The sequence below is a fragment of the Spea bombifrons genome, chromosome 3 (assembly GCF_027358695.1).
Source record: "Spea bombifrons isolate aSpeBom1 chromosome 3, aSpeBom1.2.pri, whole genome shotgun sequence".
Classification (NCBI taxonomy): domain Eukaryota; kingdom Metazoa; phylum Chordata; class Amphibia; order Anura; family Pelobatidae; genus Spea; species Spea bombifrons.
In genome coordinates, this window is record NC_071089.1 from 63,497,372 (window position 1) to 63,519,683 (window position 22,312).

Here is a 22,312-nt window from a genome sequence, read left to right on the forward strand (position 1 = left end):
TCACCCTTAATACTGAACATTACTTTCTTATCACAGAGGCTCTCCTCGATACCTAATGGTCACGTCCTTTCTCAATTCCTTTCCAGAAATAATATTACGTCGCAGGACCAGACAATGGCAAGGAGGCCCCTGAGCTTTAAGAAGGGTTCCTTGATGATGTAAGTCCAGTGTAAGGTCATATGAAAAATTGTTGAGCAATTATCTTTACAAATGTAAACATCCAAAGCCATTGTTTACATGATTAAATGTCACACAGCGTCACACTAATCATTGGTAGGCGAGTATTTGGTGAAGCAAACAAAACTGATTTGCGACAAATATTACATAGGAAAATAACAAAAGGATAAAAACGTATAGTGGAAGTTCTCATTTGACATGCTGTAAATCATACATAATGTAAGTAAGTGGAACAGCAACATTAACAGGTAACTGCATTCTGGTTGTAAATGAAGATGTATTGTATGTCTCTAAGGAGCTGATTTACTAAAAGTATGACCTAGAAGGATATTGATTGTAGACAAATCATACATAAAATTGTGTGGTTTGTTGAGCACTAAAGTTAAAATATTTTTATTTATTTTGCTACTCACAAATATTGAAAATTACAGTTCCTTTACTCATGTGTTGATAGTGGGTAAATTAATCACCTTACTAGGGCTATTTCCCTTTAAGACGTAATGGCCCATGTGCTATACGTCATGTCAGCATTCATTTATTTAGTGTGACAAATGCATGAGTTTTAGTAAATAAACATACCGCATAATGATCAATTAGCCCAAATGTGTGCAATGTCAAGGGAATGCAGATGTATACTTAATAATGTCCAATTTACCATTTAATAGAACCATCCATTTGCAAGTTTGCTGCAGTCTGTCTGATTATTCATATATTTTCCAATAATTTTAAGGAGCGTAACACTAAAGATACACTTATTGAGACTTTTATGGGGAATGTGAAAAAAGCACAATGCAGCAACACCTTATGCAAGCTTTACCACTGCTGTGTACAATTGTATTTATATATATATCATATATTAAAATATAATTGTTTTATTATTATTATTATATTATATAATTATAATATATATAAATACACACACATATACATTTGTGTAATTTTTAACAGAGATAAATCACTACAAAATGAGAGATAATCCATTATTTACTAACACACAAATATTATATACTATATATATATATATGTGTGTGTGTGTGTGTGTTAGTAAATAATAGCAAAAAAATTGATGTGAGTATAACATACACCATTCTCTTCTGAGTTTCGCTTATACATATATATATATATATATATATATATATATATATATTTAAGCAAAACTCTGAAGAGAATGGTATATGTCACGCTCACATAGATTTTATGATATAGAATGTGTAATGTTACTCCATTATAGTCTGGACTCTGCACAGCCATTCATTGTACGAGGCAAGACCCAGAGGCCCTGAACACACAATTACACACGTTACATGTCCATGCATTGTATACAGCAGAACTGCTACAAATCACGTACTCCTATGCTAACTTATACATAAATATATCTTGAACAATTGTATTAAATATACGTTTTAATCTAAGTTTTACTAAAATGAAAAGTTGTGAAAATCCATTTTTAATGCATCTGAAAGTTCTTCCAGATAACTTCAAGATGAGGGGCCATTTTTAATCTCTTGATGTCATGAGCAGCAAGCTAGTATAAGATATTGGCAAACAAATTTATGTCAAAGGAGGAGAAAAGTCATAATCTTAAAGTACAGGCTTCAATGTAATGTAATGGTAAGAGGTTAATAGAGCGAGGGAATTTAAATCTAAGATGAGACTGGCAGAGGTTTCAATCTTTACAACAAGAAAAAAGAGGCAGACTAGATGGGCTGAATGGTTCTTATTTGCTGCCAAAACCTATGTTCCTTTAACAAAGTGGGTCATAAAATTATTTTGATGTGAGCCTTTTGTCAACGTATGTCAATGTTTACAGGCGTAAACATTGTTACCTGTATGATTGTGATATTGACATCTAATGTTAGCTTACTGGTTTAATGTAGTGTCTTTGCTCTGCAAGGTTTCATCTATCAATTATTTGACCATAGGTAAGGTCAATTTGGAACCTTGAAACTTTTGATTGAAGAAATTTCCTAACAATCATATGTTATGATTACACATCATATTAATCATCACTGCCATGAATATGCCAAGACATTTATTTGTATTTGTTTTAGTCGATAGCCAAGTATTGTGGAAGATCGTAGTTATCCATCAAGAACTATACATCCTACAGTGCTACAGAATATGATGGCACTATATACTACATTAATAAATACTCATAAAAGTAAAAAATCATGTATTTAGAAATGTTTCTAATAGATTTGCTATCTGTAGGTAGAGAATGGGTGATATATCACGAGTGGTGTGCACATTTTCACCTACATACCGAATGATGAGATAAGTTAATATGAAATGCCAGCTGCTTGCGTATTGGGATTTCTAAGGTTAACGTGGCGTTTTTCTTCTAATGAAGGAGGCCTGAGAGATTTGTAATGGCATTTTGACGGCCTATTAGCATATATCACAGCCGGGTAAGGCTGCACTTTCTCTGAGGCATTCTCAGTTCTGTAAGCATCAGGTTAAAGGAAACAGAACACAGCCTACGGGCCGCAGATTTCCTATGAGCTTTGGAAAATGACTCTCTTTAACTCGTCTAAATACAGTATGGCGATCTATGCACATTTTCCCTCCCTGGGAGGCTGTTCCAATTTTCTTTATTTCATTATTGCTAAATATATTTATATACTGTATATATGTATTTACTATATATATATATATATATATATATATATCTATATATATAGATATATATAGTCTAGGTATAAAATAATACTTGCCCAGTTATTACACCTTTGATGTACCTTCTGATGCACTTGCTTTGTAGGCTACAGCTCTGGCCACCTCTTACAGTCCTGGCTGGAGGTCATGAGAGTTTTAGTCCACAAGATCTCATGTAGGGCTGCAACTAACGATTATTTTAATAATCGATTAATCGGCCGATTATTTTTTCGATTAATCGATTAATCGGATAAAAAAAAACAATATGCAAATTTTTCGTTTATTTAAAAGAATTTAATGAACTGGATGTTAAAAAACAACTTAAAATTTACATTAACATTCTTATTTTGTTATGATGTAATAAAAAACAATATTTTCAAAGTACAAGAACCCAAACACAATATTTATGAAACAAAATAACCCCAAACATTCTGAAAAGAGGTGGACTATTACTGTTCAAGAAACTTTGCCCCAGCACTTTGCACTTTGCACCCAGCACTTTGCACCCAGCACTTTGCACCCAGCACTTTGCACCCAGCCCTGGCACTTTGCACCCAGCACTTTGCACCCAGCACTTTGCCCCAGCCCTGGCACTTTGCATCCAGCACTTTGCACCCAGCATTCAGCACTTTGCACCAGCACTTTGCACTTTGCACCCAGCCCTGGCACTTTGCACCCAGCACTTTGCACCCAGCCCTGGCACTTTGCACCCAGCACTGGCACTTTGCACCCAGCACTTTGCACTGTGCCCCTGCACCCAGTCTCTAACTCTGCCCTGCACCCAGCCCTGCCCCCACATTCTGCCCTGCCCCCACACTCACACTCTGCCCTGCACCCACTCTGCCCTGCACCCACACTCCCACTCTGCCCTGCACCCACACTCACACCCTGCCCTGCATCCCCACCCCCACTCTGCCCTGCACCCAGTCTCCTGCCCTGCACCCCCCACCCCCACTCTGCCCTGCACCCCCACTCTGCCCTGCACCCCCACCCCCACTCTGCCCTGCACCCACACTCACGAACCGCTCTGTGCGAATGGAGCCACTCGCACAGAGCGGTTCGCTCTGTGCGAATGGAGCCACTCGCACAGAGCGAACCGCTCTGTGCGAATGGAGCCACTCGCACAGAGCGAACCGCTCTGTGCGAATGGAGCCACTCGCACAGAGCGAACCGCTCTGTGCGAATGGAGCCACTCGCACAGAGCGAACCGCTCTGTGCGAATGGAGCCACTCGCACAGAGCGAACCGCTCTGTGCGAATGGAGCCACTCGCACAGAGCGAACCGCTCTGTGCGAATGGAGCCACTCGCACAGAGCGAACCGCTCTGTGCGAATGGAGCCACTCGCACAGAGCGAACCGCTCTGTGCGAATGGAGCCACTCGCACAGAGCGAACCGCTCTGTGCGAGTGGAGCCACTCGCACAGAGCGAACCGCTCTGTGCGAGTGGCTCCATTCGCACTGAGCGATTCGCTCTGTGCGAGTGGCTCTGTGCGATCCGTGCACATAGACATGAAGAATACTTACCTCCGGAACGCGTCACATCCGTCACGTAGCTAGAAGGCGGAGACTGCAGAGCGTGTAGCAGAAGCGGGGAACGCTCGCGGAGGTAAGTAAAAGGAGCCGAGTGCTCCAACAACGAATTGATCACTCGATTAATCGATAACGGAAATCGTTATCGATGATTTCCGTTATCGATTATTATCGATTTTATCGATTCGTTGTTTCAGCTCTAATCTCATGTGGACTTTTTATTGGGAAAAAAACATATATTTGAATGTGTAGCTTTTATATTTTTGGTTTGTTTATAGGGCTTTGAAGCGGGCACCTGTCTCATCACAATGTCTGATTCCATTCATACAATAGATCAGCTGCCAGCATGCAGGCACATTTATTTTTTCTTGGTAGCCATGGAAACCAGCTGCTACACTTTTTTTTGCTTATTTCAGGAGATCAGTCACCGAGGGTACATCTAACATCTGTGTTAGTTCCAGTTTAAAGGGTGGCATTCTCTTAATAAAGTTACTATTAAAGGTAGATTCTAGTATCTCAGTCAGCCTCACCAGCAAAGAACAGACATTAAAGTATTTTGTGCCAGTAGGGAAAAAATAAACAAAAGAGGCCTACCTTCAAGAAAAGCTGCAGCTCCAGAGCTGCAGTACAAAGGACCCCACCAACCCAGCACTGTATATGAGTATGGCTTATGGCACAGACAGCAAGGCATGTGTTTGGCTGAACGCATCTCCTGCAATATAGGTAGCTGGGGGGCGGTGAAGGAGGCAAACGTATGATGGGGGTTTCTGCAGAGTCCTTCCATGCATTTGCAAAGAGAACTACAAAGTTCCAATTTGCAGAAATAAATAATATGCAAACTTTTAAGTGAATGCCCTTAAAACGAACCAGTACTCCAGTTGGCGTGGACAGCCACGCCAACCATGGTCATCTCAAGTTCTTCCCTGCAAGACTTTGTCCCATTGTTGGATACGACATTATTCTTATCATGAGTGCAGACACCACTGAAACATTAAATGCCATTGATTCCTATTAATTGCTAGCCTACTATCATGACTAATAAAATAAAATTAAGGCAAGGCAATCGTGAGCTAGAGGTGGCTGAGGGAGGGAAATATGATAAAGGTCAAGGGAAGGCAAACAGTATATTTTATGTTTCTACATTGAAATCTAATACAGAGAAACTATGCAGAGTCATGTACATTTGGTACACAGTGTAGTATTGTATCAAGTTTAAATTTGCTACAACTGTTATGTGTATTATACCAATGATAACAGAATTGATACTTAATATTTGGCACCATAAAACAAGTGTTAAAACCACCACTTATACTGCTCAAGAACCGAAAAAGCATAAAACAGTCAACACAACTAAAATGGGGCTAGGGGCACAAGTTGACAGCAGGTTCTGCGCACTAATCCATTGCTTAGCAATTGAACTACCTTGAGTCGCGTATCCTTTTATGTAAAGAGTAGCACGCTGGCCATGAAAATTAAATGTTACTCTGTGGATTTGCGATGACCTCTACCCCATTGTCACCTACAATGTCCTTGTGAGTGTAAAAGGTTTGTACCAGGTTGTCAATGTTACAAGCCAGACAAATCTAAAAAGTTATACCCAAAGAAAACAATACGTTAGGAACGAAATATATTATTTTCTTTGAATATTTTGCTACCTGGCTCTTGGGACATTTCCAGTCCTGGTCAGTGGGTCTCACACGCTCACATTCTATGAGTTCCTAGAATCCAGGAGCTTCAAAAAGAACATCTGCAAGATGGGGACAGAAGTCACCAGAGAGCCCAGTAAGGATGGGAGAACTCCCATCTCACATGCCTATTACGTTGTTTACTGTACGCAGACATGATGTCAACCTATCCTTTGCCGGGGAGGCGATAAAGGGGTTAAATGGGCCTTATTGCCAAAGCAGTGGTCTTTTTTTTTTATTGCAAACTAAAAGGAGGAAAAGGGGAGGGGGTGGCCTACACACCAGTCCTTTTTCTTCTGTTAGCAGAGAGAGGCAATTCAATCCTATGTGGTTTGAAACATGAGTAGGTCACTGTACACCATGATAAAATTCCCTAATCCCTGGGCCAAATTTCCCTGAGGGGGGCCTCCTCCTACCCCTTCACTTTCCAAGCTGACTTTTCCATTCCCACTCTCGTGTTTCCTTCTCCTTCATTTCTTTCATTTCCCCTACCTTAAAGCCTTGATACCCGATCTGTTGCCAGTGCTCCAATTACAGTTTTTACAGCTTAGACCATCTCTTGCTGTATACATTCCTTTCTTTCTGCTCTGCACTGATTACTTACCAAGGCTTATTTTACACCAGTCCAGATGAAAGCTGTTCAGATGAAGGGAAACACAGCCAGGCTGTTTGAACCTTACAGATATGAAACTAAACAAGAGCACATTGTGTACCGTTTGACATTTTGTAGCAAACTCATTTTACACCGTTTCCAATAAGCTGTTACTGTACTCCGAGACCCGCGGAAATCTACACGGCATGTGCAGATAGTGTGCACTGGGAAACCGAGGGCCTCCAGCTGTGCTGCAACTACAACTCCCATCAATCTCAATAAGCATATCGTGTGGGGTGGCCACAAAATCAGCCAACGGCCGATTGCATCCCGTAGTCTGCCAAAAAAAAGGCGATGGGAGTTGTGATCCAACAATTACCGAATGGCCATCAATTACTCAACCTTGACATGGAATCAGTGCATAACAGCTGTGAAAATGATGCAATCACCATAGCAACCAGTGGAATGTTCCAAATGATAGCTCCACTTTGACTCCGCTTTACATATCCAACAATGAGTTAACATAGAATTTGATGGCAGACACAGAGTGACAGCCATCTAGTCTGCCCACTTTTCCTGATGTAGAGTCTCAGACCTTAATCAGTCCTTGGTCTCGTCTGTAGAGCTTCGTGCATTTACCACGACGGTTTGAATTCCCTCACTGTATTAGCCTTTACTACTTCTGCTGGGAGTATCTTCCATTTATCTACCACCCTCTCAGTAAAAAACAACATCCTTACATTTAAATTGAAGCATTCAACATCAACTGAAGACCAGCAGCCACCAAGCTGCATGTGCTTAGAATACTTCAGGTCAATTGTGTATTCTTTTTTTACCCTGTGTCAACAGTTTATTATTTTTCCTAATTAATCTATTAACTGCTGAGTCGGCTCGTATGACAAACACAATTTAAGCAATCCATATTTACTGCGTACAAGGTAAGGAAATCAGTGATTGTTCTTTGGGTAAGACTCGCATCTCCTCCAGAAATAGTCAAGGATGCTCCAGGTTGAAAAATGAGTACCAATCACCACCGTAGGTTGGAGTAATGACCAGTAACAGAACAGTACATAATAGTAACCAAACAAAAAATTGAAATTCTCAGAGCCACTGTTAAGTTTAGCCCTTAATACCAAAGCAGCAGTTAAAAAATGGATGTCATTTCCCCCTTACAATGTTGTTTTTGTTTCTTCCCCACCAGTTTCAGACAAACATCTGCTATGAAGAACAGCTATCTCCCAAACCACTGAGTGTGCCTGCAGCCAAAATAAACAAAACAAACCCAGAGGATCCAGCACAGTCAGCCTTTATATCCAGCCAGGATAACATTTCACATGTTTTGATTAAAATTAGCTAATTTGTAATTCTAGAACCTATGTTAAAAGCTGCAATCCATATAGATCACATTAAGCTATGGCTTGAAGCAGCCAATGACAATGTGATAGATTTGCGCAGATCATGTGCAGGACTATAATTAAACATTTCAATTAATACTTAAGGATCTGTAATGAGGAAAAGAAAATACAACTGAACTCTTTGTGTACTTCAAAGGGAATGTCACTGATTTGTGTTGTCATGTGCACTATGAGAAAGTTTCTTTAATAGATTATTTTCTAGAATCAAGAGACTGGGCAACTTGAGCTGCAGACTCCAGATCTGTTCAACTCATACAACACAAGCAGATCTGGTATAATAAATACACACAATCAGGTATTTTTGTTATTATATGTTGTATATGTGTGTTGTTAAATGTAATACACCCCTAGACTGTTGTAGGTTCATCAATGCATGATATCGAACTGTGACCGACTAAGTGGAAATGATTAATGAATTCATGCAGATGTTGGGGTTATCCTAACCCAAAAATCAGATTATTTTAGAATGCTGATATTAATCTTTACCAGCACATGGGATAAAAAAAAAACACATCGAACCGAAGGATCCCTGACCCGAGGCGCCAGTAAGGCTCCACTAGAACCCCACGATCTGCACTAGCCTTTGGCTATAGACTTCTCTGTAGCCAACACGTTTCACCCCAGTATGTTACATAAAAAAAACCACCAGGCAGCGGTCACAACAAAAGACATCCAACAATAAAGTAACAGAACGACGCACATGTTCAGGGGAGAAGGGGATCGCGACAGAGTTCTGGATAAAGGAGAGAAAGGAAGAGTGCGATGGAGCCAGAGAGAGACAGAGGGGAGAGAGCTGCTTACACTTCAGGGACGTCTGTCTTGTCTATAGGTGATGGGCAGTCTCTAAAGTGACAGCACGGACAGATCCAGCACTACTGTCAATGGTGATGGGCGCCGGGAGCAGCGAGAAGCCTAAACATACAGTATATATATGTGTGTGTATATGTATAAATCTATGTATATATATATAATCAGAGCTGGTCAGTTCGCGAGGCTACAGAATTAGTGTGTGATTTCAGCCCAGGAGGCGGGGCCGGTTATTCAGCGCATCCTATACAAAATGACAAGCGCTGTTACATTAGCAGATCGATTCACATGCTAACGGAACCCACCGAGCCTTCACCCCGTGCCAAGGACCGCTTACCTTCATCTCCTCGTTGATCTCTCTTTTCACAGGGTGGGCAGGCTTTCTGCTTCTTTTATTTTCAGGGGGTCTCCCTTCTTTCTCCATTTCTGCCATTTTTTGTCTACTTTGTGCTGATGAAATGGCTGCAGGAATCAAAGTGAAGATTGAGGGGTGTGTGAAAGTGAAGTGGCAATCCCCCCCCCCCAACACACACTCCCTCCTCTATTTAGAGGTGAAAGACGTCAGGGTTGGTATGAGGAGGGAGCTCAGAAGGGAGGGTTGGGGATGCCAGGCTGCTAGTCAGAGGTTGCCCTGCTGTCAGGTCAGCCATCTTCTGCCTCTGGCTGCATTAGTCCTTAGACTGCTGCTTGTTGCTCGTGTGTAATTGTGTCTGAGTGTGTGGTGCTGTCTGTCTCTGTGTATGTTTGTGTGACTGTACGTGGGAGAGAGGGAGGAGAGAGAGAGAGAGACTCCTTGTGTGGAGCAGCAGAGGGGGTGAGTCCCTCCCAGACTGGGAGAGAAGAGGAGGAGCTACTGCCAAAATCTTCCCCACTGGCCCCTCCCACTGATCTGGAGGCTGGGGCTGGAGCTGGACACATCTGGGAGTCTAGAATTCTGCCAAGCTGGGGAGAAGGTCCATTCCTTGCGCATCCCCTCCTGTACGTCCCAACAGGCTCATCATGGAAGCGGTCCAAAGGTGTGAGACATAAATAGTTAATAACAATACCCTGCTGGTACTTTACAAAGTCCAAATAGACCTCAAGCACACAGAGTTACAGCTACAAAACATACACAGAGTGACAGATACAATACAGACACAGAGTGACAGCTACAATGCAGACACAGAGTGACAGCTACAATACAGACACAGAGTGACAGCTACAATGCAGACACAGAGTGACAGCTACAATACAGACACAGAGTGACAGCTACAATACAGACACAGAGTGACAGCTACAATTTAGACACAAGGACACAGTGTGACAGCTACTATGTAGACAGAAACACACAGAGAGACAGCTACAATGTAGACACAAACACACAGAGAGACGGCTAAATTGTAGACACAAGCACACAGAGTGACAGCTACAATGTAGAAAGAAACACACAGAGACAGCTACAATTTAGACACAGGCACGCAGAGTGACCGCTAAAATGCAGACACAAACACACAGAGTGACAGACACAATTTTGACACAAACTCACAGAGTGACAGCTACAATGGGGGTCAGAGTCATTTGGGTGTTCTGATTGCCGAAAATGAACTTTCTTAGAACTTTCATTCAAAATGAGAACTCCTGCACCCAGTGACAGGCACACAAACCCAGAGTGTATTAGATTATACAGTGTATACCAAACCAATGCGATCTCTTGTTGGAGGTGTGACGTCATATGGTAGCACAATGAGATGCAGTGCTTTCTACATGAAGAGCACTGGGTTTGTGATGCCTTTCTTCCTGAAGTCACATTGAGATGAGAGCAGGGCAGGTTTAGGAGTCCATACTGTCTCCTCCACCTCCTCCTATCCCCAGCTCTGTGCCTGACAGCTGGATAGAGAGGTGGGAGTGATGGGGATACGTGCCTGGCATATCAAGTGCTCCTGGTCACACACTGCCACTGGTGATCATGATAAAGCAGTGTCAGTGCTACTGCTTATGTTAGAGGCTGGGGGATGGGCAGATAATAAACCTGTATGTGTCAGCGCAGACCCAACTACAGTCAGTGAGCACTATAGCCATTCATTGAATTTCCACTATTCCAGTGGTGTATTTAAATTAAAATTAGATTAATGGAGGTATATTTAATTTCACAAAAGAAATCTATTATATTCACCAGGTGGGTGATCAAATGGTCCAATATGCCTGTAATTAGTCATTTTTTATTGACTAATTCAATGAAAAGCGCTGAAAATATTTTGGGAAAAATATAATTAAACATTACATTTTATTTGACATTTTTGCGTTTTATTTGACATTTTAGGGAACTTTCATTTTTAATGTCTGGAACAATATAAATAACAATTATCTGTCAAATCAATGAAACTGGTGATTTATTTGGTAAGTTATTGTGCCTCCTTTCAAAGGTCATATGAATCATTCAAAATCTTTCAACAGATTTTACAATGTGTTCGATTTTTTAAATGATTCATTTTATATATTTGCTATCGCTTATTTTATTATGTTTAATTTTCGTTATTCATTATTTTTGTAGTTTTTCTTTTAAGTGATAGGCTTCATGGAAATTATTATTAAGTGAGAAGAATATAATTGTATCACAAGCATACCATGAGTTCCATGGTGTAAATATCTACCTTTCTGCATAGTCTTGATGAAATTGTATTCGGTGGCCACTGATTTCACAAGCCGGGTTTCTGTTATTGACTATAAAACTTGGCCCATAACAAACAACTGCCTGGTCCATTCCCTAAATAAGGAACACTTAACCTAAGTACATGATCCCAATAATATATCGGTGTTGCAAGTGCCTTAGCAATCACCAGTTTTTAATAGCAGTTAAAAAATAAATTAGTAATATACAGATAAAGTTGCTGTTAAATGGCTTTTTACATGATATGTGGCTCTAGTGACTGGAGCTTCATGCACGGATTGATCAATAAAGCAATATTTTCATTATTCTCTATTAGTGTTTGAAACTTATGCTGCCTGATGACGTATTAGTCATCTATGAAATTCACAACTGTGGATTTTGCCCCAATTAAGCCAGTTTCTATTCTTGAACTGACTAATTTCTGCTCATTGATGTGAAAACAGGAACAGAGCCAGCACACATAAAATAATTTATAATTTTTTTCTCTTAACCAATCTATTAGCCTAAAATATAAGTGCAACCAAAAGAAAATGTGCGGGCTTTGTCTTGAAGGGGTTAAAATTGATTATTATAGCGTAGATGAAACACCTTGCTTCTTCTACCACCCCTCAAACATTATCTGGCTCAGTCATACTGAGATTTGATTGAATCATTCTTTGTGTCAATCTTTACATTTACTTTGTTAGTGTTTTCATGGATTTTAACTCGCAGGTGGTTATTGTTAGGGTTATGGTCAATTATTCTTCATAAAAACATTGGATTTACATCTCATAGCCATTGAGACACAAATACTACATAAACATAATATAGGAAAATGTATGTCATTTATCTAATCTCTTTGGTTATATATATATATATATATATATATATATCTGTCCAACAAAGTGTTTCGCCTAAACCATCTTCCTCGGGATTCATTTCCTGGCCAAGTGATCTTGGCCTTCAAAAGTACCGGTGGATTTCTGTAGTCCTTCCTTAAGTTAGCTATTAATCAATTTCTATATACATTGAATATACTAGTAGATGTATATGTATATTACTTTTTATCAGTAAATGGCATGTAGATAGTAGTTTGCTCTTACTGATACAAGTTACATTTTACTAGGGGTCACCACATGTTGGGGGGGGATAATTACAAATGTTCCCGAATATGTAATGGTTTTCACTTGGTCTTAGATCCCGGCAAGGTTGTTACATCTGTAATTGCTTAGTTCCCACTATTTCAGAAGTGTAAATGGGTTGGTGAACTATTGTTTTTAGCACTGTGTTTTATTACGCTGTTTTGAGATACCAAATGAAAAACGGAACAGTAACCGTTAAGAAACCCTTAAAAGGATTTTTCAGTACTGAGAGCGATAGCTGGCTATTGTGTCATGTCATAATTAAGTATTTTCCGGAAAGAATATTAATTAGCAAATTTTCGTGTGATTGACAATTATTTCTGGGAAGGTTTGGGGCAGCCAACAGTGCACGGATTGATCTGTCTAACGGAGCATTTAGTTTGAAAGTGTTAAATTCAGCAGAGTAGGGGAACACGTCTAAGTGAGAAAGGACAGGGGCGAAGGAAAGGGAAAGGTAGCAGAGGAGCTAATGAATAATCTTTCTAATGTGATCGGGAACAAAAGAGAAACAAGAAAGCAGCCAATGCATTTTAAGGCCACAGATCTATCGATCCTTTGCATAAAGCTGGCTCTCAGCCATGTGAATCCCAAACGTACTGTCCCAGATCAATTCTACCACAATTTTACAAGTTTACAACAGCATTTCTACGCTCGACCAAGCTACCCAAATAACCTGACCAATTTAAATGATGCTGAGACGAAAGAGGAAATCTAAAGGTTACTAGCCTACGCTAGACTAAACTTGTGACTTCATTTGACTATGCTAGCCAGGTATTGTCTAAACACTATTTATTTTAGGGAAAAGAAAAAATGTCGGTGCGCTAAGCTAGTCACAGGCTCAATTAATACAAATGTGTAATACGAGGCCTACCAAACAGGTGTAAGCATGCTGCAAGAAACAGTGTCTTGGCTGTACAATGTATACAAAAAACAAAAACTGTCTGCGCTTCTCACCCTAATAAAGTTGGCAACAAATATATAAACATAATATAAATGAGAGGTTTTGGTTATATGAATTGGCCAAAGCATAATTAAGCTCACCCGCCACGTCAAGGCACACTCTCAAGGCACACTATTTATTTTAGACCGTATTCTCATGTTTAAGCATACATTCTGTTTGTTGGATTTGGATACTGACCTTTGGTTGGTCTATGGTTGAGCCTCAGCGGTCTGTTAAACCATTACTAGACCATTTCTGCCACATCTTGAGCTTCAGCAAACATCCCGATGGGCGGTCTGCACTTTCCTAGCGTTGTGCTTATCTATGACCTGTCCATGGTGCTGACAGGGCATTTGGGACACACAACAGAGACACCCTTTGTACCCAACTTTGGGACTGTAATTGTTTAAGTGAATATGGTGCTTTTGTGTTTGTTTAATTAATTATTAGTGGTGTTCCATATATTCCATTTCTATAATATTGTTGTTATCAAATGTTGATTAGTTCACTTGCCTACAGCGTCAATCTTGATTTAGGTGTAAAATTAATCACACCTTGAGGCTGACAATTAATGGGCTAGGAGAGCGATTGGTTTTTTGGCCTCAGGGCAATGCTTCAGGCATTTCATGCTCATCAGTTTTCCGTGGTATTGTCTCAAAATATTTTTTTTCTTAGGTTCTAAGAGTTCACATCGATGAATGCAATGTGATGAATTTTGGACCGGGAAACTATTTTTAATAAGAAGCAGGCATTAAGCATAGAACATTGTTCTGATCAGCAAAATCCTATTTTAGTTCAGTAAAAAGAAATGTTTGATACCAACGAAAGAAAGAGTTTCAAGTTAGCAAATGTCAGAATGTAACTAAGCCAGCATAAAACTCCTGGAGTTATAATGGAAGTAGAATGTGATTAATCTGATCCCATAATACCAACTACGTGTTGTCTTTTTTAATTTAGCAAGTTAAATCTTCTCAACCTTTTTAAATATCCAAAGAGGGACACTATTGTTTTGTGAGTAGGGTTAGAGACATGGTTTTTATTCAGGAAGGCATGAGACGAGGTGAGATGAAATATGAAGAGCCAACCCTGGTGAAGTTCTCCTGGGAGAAGAATAAAGTTGTAACTGTCACATTAACCCGCCGAGGCTGAGGACACATGGGGGTAGGTTTGAGTCTGGAAGGAGGGTCATGATTCATGGAGAGACTCCTTGACTGCCGGGCGAGTCCCCTCTTATGTATAAGTCACCCTGTGCTCAGTGGGGGCACAGGCTGACCGGAAAACCCAGTCTGGTCTGCCTTAACCAGACGTCCATGGACTAGCCAGCTATGGTGTTTCTACATGTATGGAAAGGATCCATGTGCCTGACCGGGACAAACATAGAGACTCTGTGAAACTCTAGAGTGCATTGGAACTTTGCCACTACCCGGTTGGAGCACGTACCCCCTGCGATGGATCACAGCACGTTTTTGGAAGTTAACAGAGGGGGTCCCGAGCTTTCTGGTGACACTTGGCTTATGGAGGAACCCCAAGAATTGTACCTTTTTTTGCCTGGGGGAAATTGAAGCACAGTTTGGCGGGAATACCCAGCCAGGGTACAGGTTGCCTCGTCACAGTACTAAATAGCATAGTAACATTTTTAAGATTTCTTGAACGAGTTATCTATGCATTATGCAAAGTGAAGTCAACCCTCAATGCACTGGAAGTTCATTGTTGTTGGCTTTGTATAATGCAAAGCACTTTGTGTTTATAGTGCTATACATTGGCTTTGTTGGCCTTATTTTTAATAGACTGGCCACTGGTGAAATTGCTGCCATGGAATTTGCATCAGACGTCATGATATAGGTAGTTACTCTAGGGCAAATTAGGGACTCTCAGGACGTTATTCTAGCCTGATGAAGAGGTCAGGGAACACGTTCTTTATTCTTATACATTTGGCTGTTTCCATGTTTTAATCACAGATTTCCACCAATGAGTCTGCTGACTGGTTTTATGGAAATTGTTTGTTGATTTGCTGGCATGTTGGTTTGTAGCAAGAATTTCAAAGTGTATTTTCACTGGATTACATTTTATATTGCAGCACTTATTGCACAGTTGCATCGTGTTTGTGTTTTTACTTTCCAAAGAGTACTTGCACATTTTGCTTTTAGAGAAGTTGATCAATGAGAGTGGTGGTGATTCTGCTTGACATCAAAATGTTACTATACACATGTATTTATTAATCTTACTATGGATATTTTTATATTTTTAACCTTTTATAGTGTGCTTCTTGTGCGAGATCTCATTGTTTTCATGGTTTAGCGAATATACCCCATAGAGGTAATAATAAGAGCATAATTATTCATTTGGCAGCTTTCCACATAGCAGATTATCAAACTTGTGTTGCAAGAAATTCCTGATTACACTTTAGCCTACCAGCTATAACTAAGAGTTAGAAGCAGCACATATTCTGTTAAAGTGTTTTCTGGCACAGCGAGCCATATTTATAAAGAACAATGCTGAAGTAAATGTGGAGCAATCACCACAGAAACCGATTGTGTGCTCCAGCTGATATGGTTCTCTGACTGATGTCATGTTTATAGAATCAAGGGTTTCTGGCTCCAATGGGTTTTGAGGCATTATGAAGCATAACTATGAAATGTGTGATGCCGACATTTAGAATCCGCATCATGAATTGAATGAGCAGAATCCCAGTGAGAACATTCCACGAAACATTTTGCTTTACTGTTTTTAGTTGAAGTGAGTGTATGAAATGGTCAATGAGCTTAATGACCAACGCAGACCTATCACAAGTGAGCTATGCAACAAACGCCCACCACACCCAGAGGTCTATTTACCTTGGGCACTCTTTGGCACAAAGGTGAAAATTACTATAGATTACATTATCATTTTATAGAGGAACAATCTAATAGATCAGAAGATTACCTCAAGCCGTTCCATATGAGAGGGCATCAGCACACTCCAAGAACCAGATTGCCATGTCAACTAGGAATTGCTTCCTGGTCCTAAGATTTTACCTGTTGGACACACTAACCAGCTCTTTACAGAACGGGATTGTATGATCAGCAGCGAGGGCCCACTATACTGAGTAGGGTGACGCGATGCAATGCACAAGTGAGTAACACCTCCTGGCTCCTGCATTTTGTGGCTCCCTCTTACAGGTGCAGGAATTTTGTTGACTCAATTGACAGTCTTTTTATCCTTTCTTTTGTCTCATTTTCTAATATGATTGTTTATAGATATATATATTGATTTAGACAAATACAATTCCACAGTGCTGTACAATGGGCAAACGGGATTTAACAAGTAGTACATCAGATAACTATAAGGATATATAGAAAGAAAAGTTTACTGTCATAATTGTTGGCTGAACTGTATTTACCTTGACTGTTCTATGTTTAAATTTCCAACCCAACCAAGAATTTTCAAGCAGATTTTGGAGATTACTTTGTATAATAGGCTAATGAAAGCTTGCTTTCATGTGGGAAACAGCCATGTAAATTTGCACCTTAAATTTATTTTCTGTTTTCACTTTCAGCCTATTTTATGTTTAGTATTGCCAATTGAATGTCAAAACAAATGTCAAATTTTCTAATAAATGCAGACCAAAACAATTAATAACAATGGAATAAATAGAGAAAAAAGAAAGATTTACCCACTCAAGTACATGTTCTGCACTTCATAAAAAGATGTAATCAATGACTGTATCAAGCTACAAGTACTGGTCCCTGAAAGGAATTGACAGCTGTATGAATGGTAAAGACCTTTGCATGCTCATGACATGGCTAATGTACATCCAAAACCCCCCAGAAATTTACCTTTTATGGGGTGTGAAGAGAAAGAACATTTTTTCAAGATATCCATGGCTACCAAATGTTTTCTATGTAGATCTTGTAGTGTCACCAAGGATTTGTATAAACTGTTGCTAATTAGTTGAGGAACATATCTTGAAACATTCATCATTCTACACATCATGCATGACCTCTTATGCAGGAAACATAAAAACAGGAAAAAACTTTAGATGAATATTCTAGCCAGATTTTGTGTTAAACAGAAATTAATTTCCATAAAATAATAATGTATTAATAATTCATGCTTTGCTTTCAGCATATATTGGTCATTACCTTTGATATGATCTTCAACTAAGTAACAACAATAGACAAATACAGTCTGCTTTAACTAATAACACATTCACTGTGCAGGGTGGAGAAAGTGTGGACCCCTAGGCTAATGACTTTTCAAAGCTAATTGGAGTCAGAAGTCAGCAGGAGTCCAATCAATGAGACTGGAGGTGTTGGTCAGAGGTACCCTGCCCTATAGGTTGCTATCCACACAAGAAACATTAACTGATGCGAACCATGCCTCAACCAAAAAGGCTCTCTGAAGATCTAAGATTAAGAATTATTGATATGCATTAAGCTCGAAAAGGTTACAGAATCATCTCTAAAAGCCTTGATGTTCATTAGTCCAAGAAAAGGAAAACCGTCGATAAATCTAGACAGTTCCACAGTTGTGGCTACTTTCCCTTGGAGTGGGCATCTGGCAAAGATGGCTGCAAGAACACAGAGCACAAAAAAAGGTTAAGAAGAATCCAATAGTATCAGGTAAATCACTGGAACATTCTAACATGTCTGTTAATGAGTCGATCATACATAAAAACCTAATGAATGGTGTTCATGGGAGGATTTAAAATTATGCCATTTCTTGGCTGAGAGTTTAATTGCAAGTTTTCAAGACCAAGTGGGAGGACACCACAGAGGAAGCCACTGCTGCCCAACAAAACTATTGCTGCTCATCAACCAATGAAGTGCACCTGCTTTTCATTGGTTGATGGCAGACGAGCTCCCTGCTGGCAACCAATAGTGTCACTCGTACAGACTTTTTAAATCCTAGTGCCTAAACTTTGCCTGGGGAGACCACTGGTCTCCCCTCTCCAGGAGTTAAAGATCCATACAAACGACCAATAGAGTCGTTCGTACAGACCTTTAACTCCTGACGCGGAACTTGGCCTGGGGAGACCACTGCCCCCCCTGCTCCAAAAGTTAAAGGTCGGTACTATTGACTCTATTGGTCACCGGCAGGGAGCTCCTCTTGCAAAGGAGCTCCCTGCCAGCAACCAATAGAGTCGCTTGTACAGACCTTTAAATCCTGAAGGATTTAACCGTTGGTCTCCCTGCTCTAGGAGTTATTTGTCCGTGTGAGTCGCTCGTACGGACCTTTTACTCTTGGAGTGGAGAGACCTCCCAAAGCGGAGTTTCGCCGTCAAGAGTTAAAGGCCCATAAGATCGACTCTATTGGTCGCCGGCAGGGGCTTCCTCTAGCATCAACCAATTGGTTGATGCTAAAACCTACGGATTTCCTCTTTGTTAACCCCTGCGATGCTGCGTAGATAATGTAGGCTAGATGGGAAAGTGACCAGGGAGATTAGTAGATTAACGAAAATGAAGATTCTTCGTGTTGTGTGTCTTCGTCTTCGTTTTGCCACCGCCATGTTCGTTTTTTCAGTATTCGAGCTGAAGAACGAAAATGCACCCTTTGTGTTCATTTTCATGTTTGCCCGAATACGAATGCACAAGTCTATTAATGACTTGTCTATTATCAGTAGGGGTCTAGCATGCTTTTATCATAAATTATTATTATTGAACCAAAAGCAGCCTGTTTACGAGTTTTCCTTTAGTAGGTGATGTATTATACGGAGATCCTTGCAAATGTCACTCAGTAAACTGTGCAGCATTGAGATAACACCTTTATTGCTCAAATGATAGCAATTGCCTTTTGATAGGGAAAAAACGGTTCATGACAGCAGACAGGAGAGCCATCTGATCTTTTAACGTAAGAATCTTCAGTACTGCGGATTAAGGATGCTTTGATAAAACATTTACAGCTTTCTTTCCAAATCCTTTTATATTCATGCTTGGCTTTTGCTCTTGGAGGCAATTCTGGAACAGAACATGCTTCACATTTACACTGGATTATTTAAACAGAATGTCACCATAAATATATGCATCATGTATGGTAATAGATCTTATATTTAATCGATATTAAGCAGGATTTCTGGTATTTTTCTGCAAGATATTTTCTCGAAAATATAATTTATTTAAAAAAATGTATTATTGCATAGCCAATGGGAAATGTATCCAGCAAATCATATCCAAGCTTTCTTTCAATCCATCCCCCCATTCCCCAGATTCTCTAATTTTCTCAGTCCCCAGCTATACATTGTTTTACTTGAAATATCACATATGGCTGTAAGGTATACATCAAATTTGTTACACACAAGTCTTGAAAACACATAAGAATTACGCTCTTTGATATGGGGGAAGAATTGATGAAATATATAGATTTGTATTGAGATTTTTACTAATCAAAATCGGGACACTCTTATTTGTTTATTGTTATCTAATTGGACACCCTCTGGCAAATCCAGAATCACAAGGTGAATAACCTTTGCATTGTACTCCTCCAGGGACACTTGTTTAAGGAAGTGACTCGAATGTCAGCTTTACTCTGGAAATCACCAGCTTGTATTCTGCGTTTTGCCACTAGCCGTTTTTGTGTAAGGTCAATAGAAAAGGATTGTTCCTCATCGCTTTTATTTTTTAAATACTCTTTTACAAAAGCCTTTAAGGTGCCACCTTTGTTTAGAATAAGCTCTCCACGATTGCACACTGATGATGCAGACAATCTAAATCACATGTTCTAAGGCATCAGTCTCGGAAACGAGACATTATCAGAACCCTGAGTTTTGACCCGCTTATGCAAATATATATGAACCGCAATTTGTGGCTGGGGAAAACATGACTGGCCGTATGAATATGTTTTTTTCATTCTCTTTTATCACGCCAATCTTAACTGTTGAGGTTGCCATCTCAAACTCAGAGGCCAGTGACCTTCTTGCAGAACCGCTCTCCCAACACTATATCTCGTTATGCATGTACCTCGCTCCTACTGAACGAGGTAAATTAACAGGAGACGGCCTATAGCTTCAGGTATATAGAATATTCAGAAATATAGGATTTCCTTTCCTGTTCTAATCATGCTTCACATAATCTTTAGGGTACAGCAACTTTCCAAGTTCAATGGCTTGTCTGTAGATTGTAAGCTCTAGAGAAGGGTCTCCCAACCCCAGTGCTGTGACAAGTGATGGCTTTGTATAAATAAAACATAATACTGCTAACTGTTCATTTTTGAGAACAAAATTACGCCCCACACTCTCTCTCTAGTAAATCAATGCACGGACAGAAAAGTCACAGTTAAACTGCAAATGAGCAGGTGAGAATCTCAGATGCTCATTAGCCGGTGTATTTGTAAACACGCTGCCGCACACGATGTCTCTTTTAATTATACCTGTTTGCACCGCATACATTTGTCATTAGCGGAAGGAAATGCATGTAATTTACAAACAATTGGTGTTGATTACAGCTAATTGTGTGATATTTTCTTTTGTTGAACGTTATTAAAGAACGAGCGCAGATGTGGTTACAGTACAATTATATAGTTACGTAGTCCTTAACCTTGACAAGAGGCTGACTTGCGTCACTGTGGCAAAGTGTGACATTGATGATGTCACTGGGTTGACATCTCATGTCGGCTTGCAATCACATTAGTTTGTGTTTTACTTACGTTATGTGAGAGCGTGGTGATATCACTGCATGCCTGGGTCCCAATGGATTGGTACTGAGCAAGGGCATCCATCAGGCTGCCAGACTTCTGTGATATTGGTTGAGACCGCTGGCCAGTGGGACAGGAGATATGACATTGTCCCAACAGTTGTCAAATATGACTGTGACTTTCCTTTTATACTTGGCTTTGTAGTTCTAGAAACAGTTTGATACCATTTATTGGGCCAGCACAGAAAAAGAAAGCATGTTTGATAAAGATGATACCATCTTTATAATGCATCTGATATAATGCAAGCTTTTGTGAGTATCCAGGTCTCTTCTTCAGGCATATTATTCAGGCATATGATAAAAGCTTGCAAACCATTATACATCAGTTAGCCGATAAAGATATCCCCTTTACCAAATTTGCTTTCCATTTTCCTATGGCTAACATGGTACAACGCTATGATGACTAAAGTCCCAAAAACGTATGTAACTTAACATCTCTTTTCTACATTTGATCAATAAAAGGTATCACAATTAACTGAAGCATCTACTTTGTCGTTAATAAGGCTAATAAAACAATTTTGGATGGCAGTAGACTTTATAAACTAGTAAATTTATGGATAAGGGCACCAGGATATAGAAGATACGCGGGACGTAGTCTTTATATTATCTCATGATCTCGTGATAAACTTCTTGAACCTTGGACTCCCAGCTGCACCTGCCTTGCCAACCGTTCTTCATGCTCATGATCTTATATCTCCTGACTGCTCATGTTCATCCAGCGAACTTGTGATTCCAAAAGAAGACCAGTTGTAGTACCATGACAGTCCCGTCCGACGCAGGGGCCCTCAGCAACTCAAGAGAACGTGAGTTTCTTCCATTCCTTTCTTACCTTGTATGGCTGGGGACCATTGGGACAATGGTAGGAATTTATGTAAAAACATTACCTAGAACCCAAAAAGACTTTCATGATCTTCTTTAAAAGTCCTTGGAAAAGATTGACCTTTTCTGCCTAATTTGACATTTTGAGCCATTCACAAATGTATTACTCAGCTATGATTTGCACACATGGACAGATATTTCCATGGCATTCATTTTCCATTACCGTGAGGGTGGTAGATAAGTGGAGCAACTTCCCAG

At 40.0% G+C, this 22,312-nt stretch overlaps 1 protein-coding gene across 2 annotated transcripts in view; it reads right to left on the bottom strand.

Moving 5' to 3' along the window:
• SOBP (sine oculis binding protein homolog) overlaps window positions 1-9,644 on the bottom strand; it is a 64,955-nt gene extending 55,311 nt beyond the window's left edge. For both annotated transcript variants that reach the window (XM_053458760.1, XM_053458759.1), the window contains exon 1: window positions 9,198-9,644. In XM_053458760.1, coding sequence (XP_053314735.1) covers window positions 9,198-9,293 — 96 coding nt within the window. In that variant the 5' untranslated portion in view covers window positions 9,294-9,644. The remainder of the gene's footprint in view (window positions 1-9,197) is intronic.
• Window positions 9,645-22,312: the final 12,668 nt, after the last annotated feature.